General features: G+C 35.4%; 1 protein-coding gene across 1 annotated transcript; it reads left to right on the top strand.

Moving 5' to 3' along the window:
* The first annotated feature begins 2,831 nt into the window (after window positions 1-2,831).
* Window positions 2,832-13,972, top strand: LOC149903194 (putative inorganic phosphate cotransporter). Its single transcript, XM_090108935.1, has 11 exons — window positions 2,832-2,894; window positions 5,534-5,673; window positions 6,457-6,636; window positions 7,257-7,395; window positions 8,145-8,362; window positions 9,193-9,342; window positions 10,387-10,519; window positions 11,307-11,431; window positions 12,119-12,241; window positions 13,139-13,277; window positions 13,843-13,972. The coding sequence occupies exons 1-11, from the start codon at window positions 2,873-2,875 to the stop codon at window positions 13,929-13,931; spliced, it is 1,458 nt and encodes a 485-aa protein (XP_089965061.1). The 5' UTR covers window positions 2,832-2,872; the 3' UTR covers window positions 13,932-13,972.
* Window positions 13,973-15,387: the final 1,415 nt, after the last annotated feature.

A 15,387-nucleotide genomic window follows, 5' to 3' on the forward strand; every position in this document is an offset into this window, starting at 1 on the left:
GGGTCGGATAGTCCAATGTCCATGTATCAAGAACACATCAAGAAAGATCATTCTACCACCAATAGGAGCGGGACAGCAATAACGAATGTAGTGAAACAGAAGAATATATTCTACACAATGGGCAGCGTTGGCCTAACAAATGATCGTCTATGTTTGCCGCCATTACGTCAATCTATATTGTGATCTATTTATATAAATAAAAGAAAGTCGTGTTAGTTACTCCACGTCTTATAACTCAAGAACGGCTGAACCGATTTAGCTGAAAATTGGCAGAGAGGTAGTTTAGAGCCAGGAGAAGGACATAAGATACTAAATATGTACCATGGGCGAAGCCGGGGCTGACCACTAGTTATAATACTATATACGGCCGATCAGTGATCAGCCCCTACACTATCGTGTTTGCCTCAACTCGCCTAACGCTGCCCATTGTGTAGAGGTACCATATTATGAATCGAAAACAATTTACTTCTAAAGTATCAAACCTCTATCTTAAGTAATAATTGTAAAAATTGTTGTACAACTCAACCGCAGACATTGTGAAACAGAAGAATACCTATATCTACACAATGGGATGTTAGTGAACTTAGCAGATCATTTTTAGCAGATCAAAAAAAATGTGAGTTCTTATCGCGTGCAGTTGAGTTCTACAGTTCCTGATACTTTTTAGAAATAGTTCTGGCGTTTTTACCTTAACAAACGACATTTGAAAAAAAACCCGACCTGGACCCGGCTTAACGTGATGCTAAGACGTAATGCTACGACGTGATGCTACGACGTGATGCTACGACGTGATGCTACGGCGTGATGCTACGCTGTGATGCTACGGCGTGATGCTACGGCGTAATGCTACGGCATGTGTTACGGCGTGATGCTACGGCGTGATGCTACGGTGTGATGCTACGGTGTGATGCTACGGCATGATGCTACGGCGTGATGCTACGGCATGATGCTACGGCGTGATGCTACGGCGTAATGCTACGGCATGTGTAACGGCGTGATGCTACGGCGTGATGCTACGGTGTGATGCTATGGTGTGATGCTACGGCATGATGCTACGGCATGATGCTACGGCGTGATGCTACGGCATGATGCTACGGCGTGATGCTACGGCATAATGCTACGGTGCGATGCTACAGCATGATGCTACGGCATGATGCTACGGCATGATGCTACGGCATGATGCTACGGTATGATGCTACGGCATGAAGCTACGGCATGATGCTACGGCATGCTACTACGGCGTGATGCTACGGAATGATGCTACGGCATGATGCTACGGCATGGTGCTACGGCGTGATGAAATATGACATAAATAAATTTTCTAGTGTTTCATTTTACGCGAGTATTTCTAAAAAGTATCAGGAACTGAAGAACTCAACTGCACGCGATAAGAACTCACATTTTTTTTTGATCTGCTACGGGAAGTTGGCAGATTATTTTTTCAAATGTCGTTTTTTAAGGTAAAAACGCCAGAACTATTTCTAAAAAGTATCAGGAACTGTAGAACTCAACTGCACGTGATAAGAACTCACATTTTTTTTGATCTGCTAAAAATTATCTACTACGGGAAGTTGGCAGATCATTTTTTCAAATGTCGTTTTTTAAGGTAAAAACGCCAGAACTATTTCTAAAAAGTATCAGGAACTCAACTGCACGCGATAAGAACTCACATTTTTTTTTTTGATTTGCTAAATATGATCTGCTAAGTTCACTAACATCACAATGGGCAGGCAGCGTTTGCCCAACAAGCGATCGTCTATTTGCCGCCATTACATTGATTATGAATAAACCTTCTTGGAATAAACATATACAATGACGGTCGATCATAGACATTTAGGTCCTCTACTATATCGTGGTTGCCTTTACTCGCCTCGCTGCCCATTGAGTCGAGGTACCATAACATTATGAGTCGAAAATAATTTACTTATAAATTACTAGATTTCCGCCCGCGGCTTCATCCGCGTTTTCAAAGGAAAACCCGCATTAAGCGTAGTTTCGGGATAAAACCTATCCTATGTGTTAATCCATACCTATCCTGTGTGATTAACACATAGGATAGGTTACATATAGAGATACTAGTGGTCCGCCCCGGCTTCGCCCGTGGTACCTACATGTTTAAACTATCCTATCTCTCAAGTTGGATTGAACTGCACATGGTGTGCGAATTTTATTGCAATCGGTTAAGTGGTTTAGGAGTCCATTGAGGACAAACATTGTGACACGAGATTTATATATATTAAGATATCTTTCCGCCCGCGGCTTCGCCCGCGTTTTTAGAGAAAACCCCGCATAGTTCCCTTTCCCGTGGGATTTCCGGGATAAAACCTATCCTATCTCTCAAGTTGGATTGAACTGCACATGGTGTGCGAATTTTATTATAATCGGTTAAGTGGTTTAGGAGTCCATTGAGGACAAACATTGTGACACGAGATTTATAATATATATTAAGATGTGTGCTAAATTTCATTGTAATCGATTCAGTAGTATTTGCGTGAAAGAGTAAAAATCACACACATACACACATCCTCACAAACTTTCGCATTTATAATATTAGTAGGATTAGTAGGATCAAACCCAGCTTAAGTATAATAATTGTAAAAATTGTTGTACAATTACTGCAGACAGAGTCGCAAATTTTAGTTAAATTAATCACACATACGTAATATTTCTTGTTGACAATAGAGTTCCTTGATTCTTATTAGTTTAGAAATTATCTTGAATCAACTGCGATAGACAATTTCTACCCTTATCTTATTGTAACATGGATTACATTTGTTTGATGTTTGTTAAACTCGGGTTTTGTATATTAACAAATTACTCAATCAGAATCAGACAGTAGCACGAAATAGTGATATTTGTGATTTTAAATAAAATGAGCGAAGAAAAAGTACAAAGTAAGTATTATACTATAGGCTTGGTGAAATAATTATTAAATATCCCATAAAAATATTAATTTTCAATGCGCCATATTGCCTTTAGTTCATAAATTTTATCCATAATCAAATGTGTGCTTATTTTTACCCATTTTGTCAGACAGCAAGTGATCTTTTTCTGTGTGTTTGAATGTAAGTGTGCTATGACAATAACTTTATCAATTTAGTGGTATTGAATTTGAGATTTTTGGTTTTATGGCATTCAAATGCTTTATAAATATAAATTTATAAAGAATAGAAAAAATTCGATCACGAGGCGGGATTCGAACTCGCGTCATTCATGCCAATCCGGGGTGGACGCATAATCAATTCAGCCATCCATGACGACGCGGTTGGCGCAGTGGTAAAGTAACTGCCTACTGAGCCGACGGTCCCGGGTTCGATCCCCGGTCAGGGCAAATATTTGTGTGATGAACTCAATTATTTGTTCTTGGGTCTGGGTGTTATTATCTTTAATATATGTATTTATTAAATATTATATTTATCGTCGCCTAGTACCCACAACACAAGCCTTAATTGAGCTTACTGTGGGACTAGGTCGATTTGTGTAATAATGTCCTATAATATTTATTTAATACTAGATTTCCGCCCGCGGCTTCGCCCGCGTTTGCAAAGGAAAACCCGCATAGTTCCCGTTCCCGTGGGATTTCCGGGATAAAAACTATCCTATGTGTTAATCCAAGTTACCCTCTATATGTGTGCTAAATTTCATTGTAATCGGTTCAGTAGTTTTTACGTGAAAGAGTAACAAACATCCATACATCCATACATCCATACATCCATACATCCTTACAAACTTTCGCCTTTATAATATGTATTAGATTTATTTTATGATCCCACCAGAGCAATCGAATTTTATTAGGTATGTCTTTTCCATTTTATGTGTATAAGTTCGAATCCCGCCTCATGATCGAATTTTTTCTATTCTTTATAAATTACAAATTCCAAAATTGAATACACGTGTTTCTTTTTGAAATGAAACTTCCTTGGGAGCGCGTTAGAATAAAATTTCAAGGTCGAGTCATAGCAATACCATCTCGTCATGGAGTAAAGCGACGGTTTTGGTATCTTCAAATCTTGCCAAAGAAGTTTCACTTCTGACACGTGTGCTCGGCACACACGCTCTTTTTTATTTACATAATCAGACCTCAACAAAATTATCTACTAAATATTTTTGATGACTGTGTGAAAATACTTTTTCAACATTATCGCATATTAAGTTACATAATTTAAGATCACATAAGTAGGTAAATATTTTTTTTCTTCAAACAATGATTATTATTTGTTATATGATAATAAATGTTGTGTTATCCATTTATATAATGTTATACATGTCGAATAAATTGCGTTTTAAATAAAAAAGGGGTTTATTTTTCCTCCTCGATCGTTCTTATAAAGATAAATCTTGATGTAACTTTTAGCACATGCTGTGATTATAGAATGAGAAATAGCTTCCGCCCGCGGCTTCGCCCGCATTTTCAAAGAAAAACCTGCATAGTACCCGTTAGATAAAACCTATCCTATGTGTTAAACCAAGATACCACTAGAAACGTGTGCTAAATTCAATTGTAATCTGTTTAGTAGTATTTGCGTGAAAAAGTAACAAACATACATATACATACATCCATCCTCACAAACTTTCGCATATTTTATAATATTTTAGTAGGAACTAGGAAATATTAGTAGGATTGATTATTTCTTTGTTTTTTGGTGTCCAATAAAATCATAATATACTAGTGGTCCGCCCCGGCTTCGCCCGTGGTACATATTTCGCAATAAAAAGTAGCTTATGTCCTTTCTCGGGTATCAACATATCTCCATACCAAATTTCATGAAAATTGGTTCAGTAGTTTAGGCGTGATTGATTAACAGACAGACAGACAGAGTTACTTTCGCATTTATAATATTAAGTATGGATTTTCGCTTTGTAGGACGTAGGTTTTAGGTACATTACTCTAGATATTGTAATATGTTACATAATCACTACATAGTATAAAACAAAGTCGCTTTCTCTGTCCCTATGTCCCTATGTATGCTTAAATCTTTAAAACTACGCAACGGATTTTGATGCGGTTTTTTTAATAGATAGAGTGATTCAAGAAGAAGGTTTCAGTATATAATTTATTAGGTTTTAGACAAAGTGGGCGAAGCCGCGGGCGGAAAGCTAGTATATTATAAATGCGATGGATGGATGTTTGTTATTCTTTCCTGTAAAAACTACTTATCCGATTACAATGAAATTTGGTATGTGGCTGCATGTTGAAGATTGAAGACCCAGAATAAGACATAGGCTTCCCTTAAATCCTTCAAGAATCAGAACTACACGGGTTTTTCTTTGAAAACGTAGGCGAAGATGCGGGCGGAAATCTAGTAATTATATATTTTACAAGTTGAAATTTAAAACTAATTACTATTGTGCATATGTTTATATAATAATAATTATTTTAAAGTAATAAATCTGTTTGTTTTTGCATATTTTGTAAGATAGATATTTCGTTTGCTCTTTATTCATATTTTTGGCCAGGAAAGTTAAAAATAAAACGTTTTCATTAATTCTTTTTACCATCGTTCATTTCGAAAATATTTTAATTATTTAACAGAGTATGGATTTGGAATTCGACATTTACAAATTCTATGCATGTGCATGAATATGATGACGTTATTTATCGCACGCGGCAGTATGGGCGTAGCGGTTCTGGCTATGACGGATACAAACAGACAAAAAGATTCCAAGGTTGAGGTAAGCATGTCGCTACATTATAGATCAAAACGAATATTTTATAGTAATTTAGTTAATTTAAAATCACAACTATTCTTTGATAAATGCTGTGTAATCAGTTTTATCAATGTATTCGAGGCCTATAAGGAAAAACATCATAATTTTATAATAGGTAATTTCTACGTAAGGGTTAAAGTAAAGTAAGTTAGTTTAAGTACTTGGTCAAGTCGGTTAACGATTTCACCAAAATATTTTCATGTAAAATGTTGCCAAGAATCGTTTGCACTATAAAAAACCTATGAGATCGAATGTACAGCCAAGCGTTTAACTCTACAAGCAATAACTTAACAATCTCTATAGCTATATAGATATGTATATTTAGTTCATCTGGTTTAAACCAAACCAGAGTGATAAGTGGTCAAAAATCCAGCAAAACGGTTCGAGAACAGCCCCCCTAGACAAGTGGCTTTCTATTAGCGTAAAGTTGAATAGAATATATTATGAATGTATGAGATTGACGTTTGATTACGACGACGACGACGATTGATTACGTCAATCTCATACATTAATAATCTATTCTATTCAACTTTACGCTAATAGAAAGCCACTTGTCTAGGAGGGCAGGTAGGTAGTGCCCGTCACGCGTCGTTTGGCTCGTCTTTACCATGTCATGCATTTATGTTGTACTTTTATTAACCGTTTCTTCCTCATATATAGATAATTTATATAGAGATAGCACATACACAATGAGAAAAATCTCAAAGCTCAAAACTGTTCAAAGATAACTTTAACCAATAATTCCAGATATACAATTGGGACAAGAAGACCCAAGGACTCATACTATCCTCGTTTTTCTGGGGCTACATGATCATGCAGATCCCAGCTGGTCTCCTGTCCAAGCGGTTTGGCGGGAAACTGGTGTTGATGGTCGCTTTACTCACGAGTGGATTCATTTGTGGCTTCCTACCTTCGGTTATTAAAGTGGTGAGTATTCTATCAGCTCCTGGTGTAGGAATGGTATAATAATACTCAAATTATCGTGCTATTCTCGTTATTTTGTTGCTACATGATACCGGTAACTGCGGTAACTAAAATTACTAAGCAAAAAATATTTGTAAGTATTCCCGTTTTTTAAATCAATTTTATGGTTAAGTCGATATTTAAAAATACAATTTATAAACTCATACATCAAAGTAGGCTGCATTAATAAGTAATTTCAAATCATAAAAAGAATATAAAACTATTACCACTGTTTTCTTGTGGGTACCATTTCTATTTCGACCGCTTTCTGTTTTTATTGCATTTTTGGTATCTATCTATCGACGAACAACAAATTCTAATAGTCTATCGTTTATGTGTGAGGATACATTTTTTTTAGTGTGTGATAGGGAACCGCTTGACCACGATCTCGCCTGATGGTAAGCTGAGATGTGGCCTATGATGGAGCGCGCTTCCCTAGAAGGTACCCGTTCACTCTTCGCTTGAAGACCCCCATATTCTACTCGTCGGGGAACACATACTCAGGAAGCATGTTCCAGTCCCTCGCGGTTCGGATGATGATGCATTCTTTAATACATTACTCATACAATATACATTTCTTCCAGGGTGGCTGGAAAATAGTATGTGCCTGCAGAATGGTCATGGGTTTGAGCCAAGCGTGTTTATACCCAGCAACTCAAACGTTGCTTGGACGATGGCTGCCAAGTCATGAGAGGACATCTTACACGGGGTTTGTATATGCAGGTAAAAGGATACGTCAATATGGTCATAATAATATAGTTTTACACGTGTTTAAGGCATTCATGTAAATTATAGTACGATTCAAGTTTAATGGCGGCTCGGAACATCGTACGATCCGATGCGCAGGAAACAATTTTAAGGTATTAGCGGGATGTTAAGGGACCTGTGCGCACTGCACCTAACTTCCGAACCGCCATTAAGTTTGAATTGGAAAAGGATTTTTATCATCTGTAGTCATTCTTGTAAGAAGACAGTTAAAAGTATGGATTGTTTTGGTAATTTCATATAAGTCCTGTTTAATTTTCTATAGACTTAAATATATTGGAAACGTCTGAAAATTTTACTGAGCGAATTTTGACACTTTCTAAAAGGTTCATTTAAAAGTCAGTTCATGAGAATTTCTATTTTTGTCTATCATATATTGCATTTAGAAAAACACACAAAACACACACAATAATATATCAATTGCAATTTATTCCTAAAACATTAATAAATCGACATTTCATTTACATCCATGTCTAGTTTTGTTTGTTTCTTTAAGTATGTATATATGTTCTTTAAGTATGTATTGATGCTCACAATACAGGCCACGAGTCTAGTGTGGGCATCTTGGTTCAAATGATGTATAGAGTATACTACATATTTACTGTGCTAACAGCTTTATTGTAATAAGTTCAACGAGATTGTATGCTTGATTTTTGAATAAATATTTTTTACTTTTACTTTACTTACTTTACATATTTTTGTAACAGGTAGCCAAATAGGCATCGTTATAGCAATGCCTCTGTCTGGTATACTAGCAGCATCAACAATGGGCTGGAAATTAATATTCTACACAATATCTGCTATAATGTTCGCGAACGCTTTGATTTGGCACTTCTTTGCTGCAAGTACTCCGGGCCAGCATCGTCTTATGTCAGATAGGGAGAAGGAATATATCGAGAGCGGTCTAAACACGACCACTTCTAAAGTAAGTATTTTGTATTAAGGAAGCATACAACTTAAAAATCTATATATATAAAACTCAAAGGTGACTGATATAGTGATCTATCAACGCACAGCCCAAACCACTGGACGTATCGGGCTGAAATTTGGCATGCAGGTAGATGTTAGGACGTAGGCATCCGCTAAGAAAGGATTTCCCGAAATTCTTGCGGGAACGGGGAAAAACGGGGATGCACGTACAAAGTCGTGGGCGGAAGCTAGTAGTATATAAGAACCTTCTTTCTATCTATTTAAGAAAGTCTAAGCATAGGTAGATGGGATTGACTGACTGAAACTAAATTTGGCTCACCCTAATTTATTGCTGATCATTTTACTCAGTTTACTTTTGGTAGTGATGAATAAGGATGAATTAGATGTATTTTGTTATGTAGAGTTATATAATAATACGGTAAAATAATAGATATAGAATAGATAGATATACAACTAACCCAATTTGATTAGATGTATACGTACAGACGGTACGAATCCAAGATATTAACATGAGTATTATTGAATACACAAACAAATAATTATTTGAAGTTACGTAATATACAATTATCAAACATTTAAATACATTATACATTATAAAATATGTATAAAATAAGTATGTACAAGTAACGACATATTCGTTTAGGGACTGGATTTTGATAATAGAAAACTGGATGTATTTGTAAAAAAGACCGTATATACTTGGCTAGGCTTAGGTCCATTCCATGAAAATAATATATACTAATAAGTAAGATTTTGAATATCTTTTTAGTATCGTAAAAGTATTATCTTTAAGTAGTCTTTAAAATAACCCTTGAATATTTTCAGAGTTTCCACACCCCGTGGCGTCGTATTCTGACCACAAAAGCATTTTGGGCAGTTCTGCCAGCTCATATCGGTTGTTCCATTGTATACATACTGTTTTTCGTTGACATGCCTACCTACTTGGAGAAGGGTTTGAAAATCAGCTTGACTAATGTAAGTTTATCTTATTTTTTTTTACCAAATTTTTGTTGTATTTTTATGGTCTTCAACCTTTTAGAACAATAACTTTATAGACGGAAATATGACGGTTTACTGCTTAAAAACAGATCATCTAGTTTTAACAATATTATAGGCTATAGCATGACGGTTTAGTAGGTTTGAAAATATTATGTAACTTAAAATTTCACAAATTGATCTTCCCTAATTTTATATTTTTTTAAATTTATTAACATAACTAAACTACAGTGGTACTAATAATATGTTATTTTGTCATATTAAATGAAAATGTGGTAGTCATAGTGCGTTACTCATTCCTTCATTTTATATCGAGGATTAAGCGCGTCACACACGGTGAAGATACTATAATATTTTATCTTAAGATACTGTTATATTTTATACTAGATTTCCGCCCGCGGCTTCGCCCGCGTTTGCAAAGGAAAACCCGCATAGTTCCCGTTCTCGTGGGATTTCCGGGATAAAAACTATCCTATGTGTTAATCCAAGTTACCCTCTATATGTGTGCTAAATTTCATTGTAATCGGTTCAGTAGTTATTACGTGAAAGAGTAACAAACATCCATACATCGTTACATCCATACATCCATACATCCTTACAAACTTTCGCCTTTATAATATGTATTACATCCATACATCCTTACAAACTTTCGCCTTTATAATATGTATTACATCCATACATCCTTACAAACTTTCGCCTTTATAATATGTATTAGATTACAGTATCTTAACGCATCCGGTGACTGATGACCCACAAAATTTCGCGTCATTTGTAACAGGATGGCGGTTCTACAGGGGTCTTAGTACGCAATGACAAAAAGAAAAATGATGGTCCGAACGCTGATACCGGATGCGTTAAGATACTGTAATATAAAATATAACAGTATCTTAAGATACTATAATATAACATATAAAATATTACAGTATCTTCACCGTGTGTGACGCGCTTTACTGATTTGTAACAAGCATTTCTGGCTGAACTATTATTGAAACAATTGCATACGAATAAATGATTTCGTTTCAGAGTGCAACGCTATCCGCTCTCCCGTATATTGGCATGTTAATTGGTATCATAGTTTCTTCGATAGCTTGTGAAAAAATGTTCAATAAGGGATTCTTGAGATTAGTTACCTTGCGGCGATTATTCAATACTATAAGTAAGTCAATAGTACTATGTTGTATAATAATATATGTATATTACTAGGTTTCCGCCCGCGGCTTCGCCCGCGCAGTCAAAGAAAAACCAGCATAGTTCCCGTTCCCGTGGGATTTCCGAGATTGCGTCATTTTCCCGGGATAAAAAGTAGCCTATGTCCTTTCTCGGGTATCAAAATATCTCCAGACCAAATTTCATGAAAATTGGTTCAGTAGTTTAGGCGTGATTGAGTAACAGACAGACAGACAGAGTTACTTTCGCATTTATAATATTAGTATGGATTATGTCTCTGTCCATAATACACGGGTACCACCATAAGGAAGATACCCGGACCTTTGGTGGGGACAGATCCAACACGCAGAGTCCTTTTAGAGAATTTTAATGTATTGATACACCATATTGGATATTTTTATATTATTTTCAACAATAGTTTATACTTATTTTTTATATGAGTTCATTAATTCAGTTGTAAATAAAATAATTTAATAATTTTTACGCGATAAAAACTATCAATTTCATTTATAATGATCGATTAAAATGATTTTAGTCTTTGAATTTATTGTTAACTAGCTTACCGCCCGCGGCTTCGCCTGCTTTGTCTAAAACCTAATAAATTATATACTAAAACCTTTCTCTTGAATCACTCTATCTATTAAAAAAACCGCATCAAAATCCATTGCGTAGTTTTAAAGATTTAAGCATACAAAGGGACATAGAGACAGAGAAAGCGACTTTGTTTTATACTATGTAGTGATAATACAAATTATGTTGGTTGTTTTTTTTTTCAGGTATAACCGGTGTGACTATAGGATTAATAGCATTATCCTATATTGGCCCGGATAGTAAAACTTTGGCTTTAGTAATGTTGACAGTGACGCTTACTCTGTGCGGATTCACCAATGCTGGCTATGTTGTAAGAATATTATCATTTATTTTACTTTTTTATTTATTTTTAGTATCATAATCATTAATAAGATTTAATCTATACTAATATTATAAAGCTGAAGAGTTTGTTTGAACGCGCTAATCTCAGGAAGTACTGGTCCGATTTGAAAAATTATTTCGGTACTACATAGCCCATTTATCAAGGAAGAGTATATAATTATCATCACGCTAAGACCAACAGGAGCGGAGCACTGCGGGTGAAACCGCGGGACACAGCTAGTAAATAATAAGAGATATAATTGATACCATATCCTACAATTGGATAGGGGTCTGCTATAGCCAAAATACGTTCAGGACAACAATGAATTATTTAACTAGCTTTACCTCACGGATTACTCTCATTATTCCGCTCCTTTTGTTCTTAGCGTGATGATGGCATATAGCCTTCCTCAATATATGGGCTATCTAACACCGTAAGCATTTTTTCAAATGGGACGTTCAAGCAAACAAACAAACAAACTCTTAATCTGAAGAGTTTCTTGTATTATTAACGTAGATATAGTTTTATTGTGCTCAATATATTTGAAATTTTGTACTTTAATGTTCAAGATTTTCGTTTCCTTTTGAGCATGCCTAAAAAAATATCCTACCTTTTTCTAAATGAGTCAAGAGCTTTATTTATAGCCAGTATACATGTTTATGATTTGATTTACAGATGAGCCATTTAGATCTATCTCCGAACTACGCTGGAGTTATGCTTGCTCTCACAAACTTTGTTACAGCTATGGGTGCTGTGTGCACTCCAATTGTGACAAGTTTAATTTTAAGGAATGACCCTGTAAGTATATAATTAAACTTATTGTATAGTATACAAATTACTTGCAGAACAAGTAATTTACAAATTGACCGCCACCTTGGTACAGTGGTTGACGCGTGTGCGTAGCACCGAGGGGTCCTGGGTTCGATTCCCGGTGGAGACGAAGAAAAAAAATGTCTCGGTCTGGTAGGACACAGAAGGCTGATCACCTACTTGTCCCTAAAGAAAATCGATCAGTGAAACAGATGTATAATGCATCTGCCCCTTACCCCACTTGGGTACATGAGACTTCACTTATAGTATACAAATATATGTGTATAGTACTTTAAACGAACGGATTTAATTCAAATTTTGTACATTTATCAAGGACCGGTATACAACAATTTCATAAATTTGTCTTATTATCCTGATAAGGATTGCCAGGATTAAATATTTCCTTATGTATAGTAATCGACTTCTTTACACGCGATTTCAGGTCAGGTGTCAGGTTTAATTTAAAATTTGAACACTTATCAAATATTGGTAACTATAGAATAATAAACTACTAGATGCACAGCAGCCCCCCTAGTCAAGTGGCTTTCTGTTAGCGTAGCGTTCAATAGAATAGACTACGAATGTATGAGATTGACGTAGGTAATCAAGTGGCTTTCTGTTAGCGTAGCGTTCAATAGAATAGACTACGTCAATCTCATACATTCGTAGTCTATTCTATTGAACGCTACGCTAACAGAAAGCCACTTGACTAGGGGGGCAGCTTGTCTTACGCCTGGCGCCCGAGCACTTTCGATTCACGACAGAAAATATTTTCGTCATGCATTCTTTTGATTGACTCGTCATGCTGTATCTCTTATGATATTAATTTAATATGCATGATTACATTTGGCGATTCCTATAGCAATGATAATTCATTTATTTCAGACTGATGTTAGTCGTTGGAAAATAGTGTTTCTATCAGCAGCTGTATTGAGTATAGTCACTAATACTCTCTATGTGATCTTCGTCAGCGCCGACCGACAGGAATGGGACGATCCACATTATCTGGATAAGAAAGATCCGGGTAAGTTTGTCGACTCATGGTGACGTAAATCAATATATCAATTACTAGCTGTGCTCTGCGGTTTTACCCGCAGTGCTCCACTCGTGATGATATACAGGGTGTAATCGTTAATTATTGAGGGAGCGTTTCATGTAACATAATTGGATATTTCTCGTTTTATTTTTAAAAAGTTATTATTTTCAAAGTCAGTATCAGTTTAAAGTTTTTTGATATCTGTAATAGTTACGGAATAATCACCTGCGCACACTTAACGTTTACACCCGGTGTATAGCCTATGGCCTTCCTCGATAAACGGGCTATCTAAAACCAAAATAATTTTTTAAATCGGAACGGTTATATTCGTCTGGAACTGTCTAGTATACGCCGCGCCGTGAATTGAACTGACTGGCAAATTATAATTCAATGGTTATTAGCCATGGCTGGTTATTGTGATCATAATATGAATTTGCCAGTCAGTTTCATTCACGGACTAAACTGTCTGAAAATAACATAATACCCCTGGTAAGTTCCCCATTTACTAAATTTCAAGCCAGGTTCCAAGATGTAATTTTCTATTATTTTTCAGAGGAAGTAAAGCCAGCATTAAAAATTAACAACGAAGACGCCTCAAAAGTACAACAAGAACAAGAAAAACTACCTCAAGAAGATAATTGAAGATCTGCGCTTATTAAATTTTGTTTTTTATATAAAATCTTACAAATGAAAATAAAAATGTTTCCTAGAAAAAGCAAAAACGTTTTTGATTTTACATTTAAGTTTACCTATCTTTAGATTGCAATTGATAGATAATCGATTGACGACGATTGATGTAGGAATCAATTTCAAACAGATACAGGTAAATTAGCTTGGAGAAATTTTTGCGTTTGTAGTAGTGTATGGTCAGCAAATAAAATAAAACAACATTTTATTTTTAGTTTTTATTTTATACAGGGTTACTTGTAAAACACCAGCAACCTCGCAGGACAAGATAGCTAACATCATAAATAACAACATTTGTTCTACGACTTTTGGCATAACGCAATAAATTATTTTTAAATGATTTTTTAAACTTTTATTGTACTCTCCTTACATTTGTAAGTCTATGTTCTATTAATTATCGGATGGACGACGCGACGCCCCCTTCCCCCTCTCGTTCGCTTTTTGTTTACGTAATTTTTGGGAGGCGTAGAGTTTATAATATTCAGACGGAAAATTAAATGAATATTTATTTTTGTATGAAAATAAAATCTAACAAATTATCAAAAGTCGAAATGTTGTTACTTATGATGTTAGCTATCTTGTCCTGCGAGGTTGCCGGTGTTTTACAAGTAACCCTGTATATATAAGGGATTTTAAATTAAACTATATGTGTTTCTCCTCTGAAAAAGATGAGACTTTATTTTAATATTTGCACATTTAACATACATAATTATAACTTTTACATTAACAATGTTACTAAAATGAAAAATTTACTAACCTGAAAAAGAAACGACATTTAAAGTTTAATTCTTTAGTTTGAGAAGTCAAAGGCTTGCCTCGACCATGTTTTAACACTGGAGCCATATTGAATTAACAATATAAAGTTACAACACTTACACACAAATTAAACACTAGTTATGGCCCTGCCTTCATACAAAACTGCTGAATACGCCGTTCGCACGGGAATAGAATGTGGATGCGATTTCCCTTATAGCATCCAAGCTTACGTCTTTATAATTATTAAACTGTATAAATTCATTCTTTAACTCCGGTCTGCATCGTGCAGACATGGGTGTAAAAGTCTCATTTTAGCTATTAAATGTAGTTTTTAAGTACATCTGAGTTTTCATTTGGGGCCTCCGGCTGCGGGACATGTAATTCACTTCAACAAATATTATAACAATAATAACAAATAATAACAACAATCAACAAATACAAAATTTATCAATTAAACTACGTACATAATAATTATAATTTTTGAATGAAATGTGCTTTATGTTCTAACGCTACCAAACGACTGCACGTGGCACCTGCGGACAGCGTAAACTGGTTTATTCTGGTTTTGTGCGTGTTTCCACTTTCCACTATCAAGTGACGATTTATTTATTTGTTTTGTTTCGTAATTATTATGGTCAAATATTAATTATGAAAC

Source organism: Colias eurytheme, chromosome 13, assembly GCF_061535395.1.
Source record: "Colias eurytheme isolate Ceu_HAF_F1 chromosome 13, ilColEury1 Martin Lab GWU primary, whole genome shotgun sequence".
Taxonomy (NCBI): domain Eukaryota; kingdom Metazoa; phylum Arthropoda; class Insecta; order Lepidoptera; family Pieridae; genus Colias; species Colias eurytheme.

Bases quoted from the DNA above. Each gene is read 5' to 3' on its own strand.
- LOC149903194 (XM_090108935.1), top strand. From the start codon at position 2,873: ATGAGCGAAGAAAAAGTACAAA. The intron at 2,895-5,533 runs GTAAGTATTATA...ATTATTTAACAG, and splicing joins GAGCGAAGAAAAAGTACAAA to AGTATGGATTTGGAATTCGA. The intron at 12,242-13,138 runs GTAAGTATATAA...CATTTATTTCAG, and splicing joins TAATTTTAAGGAATGACCCT to ACTGATGTTAGTCGTTGGAA.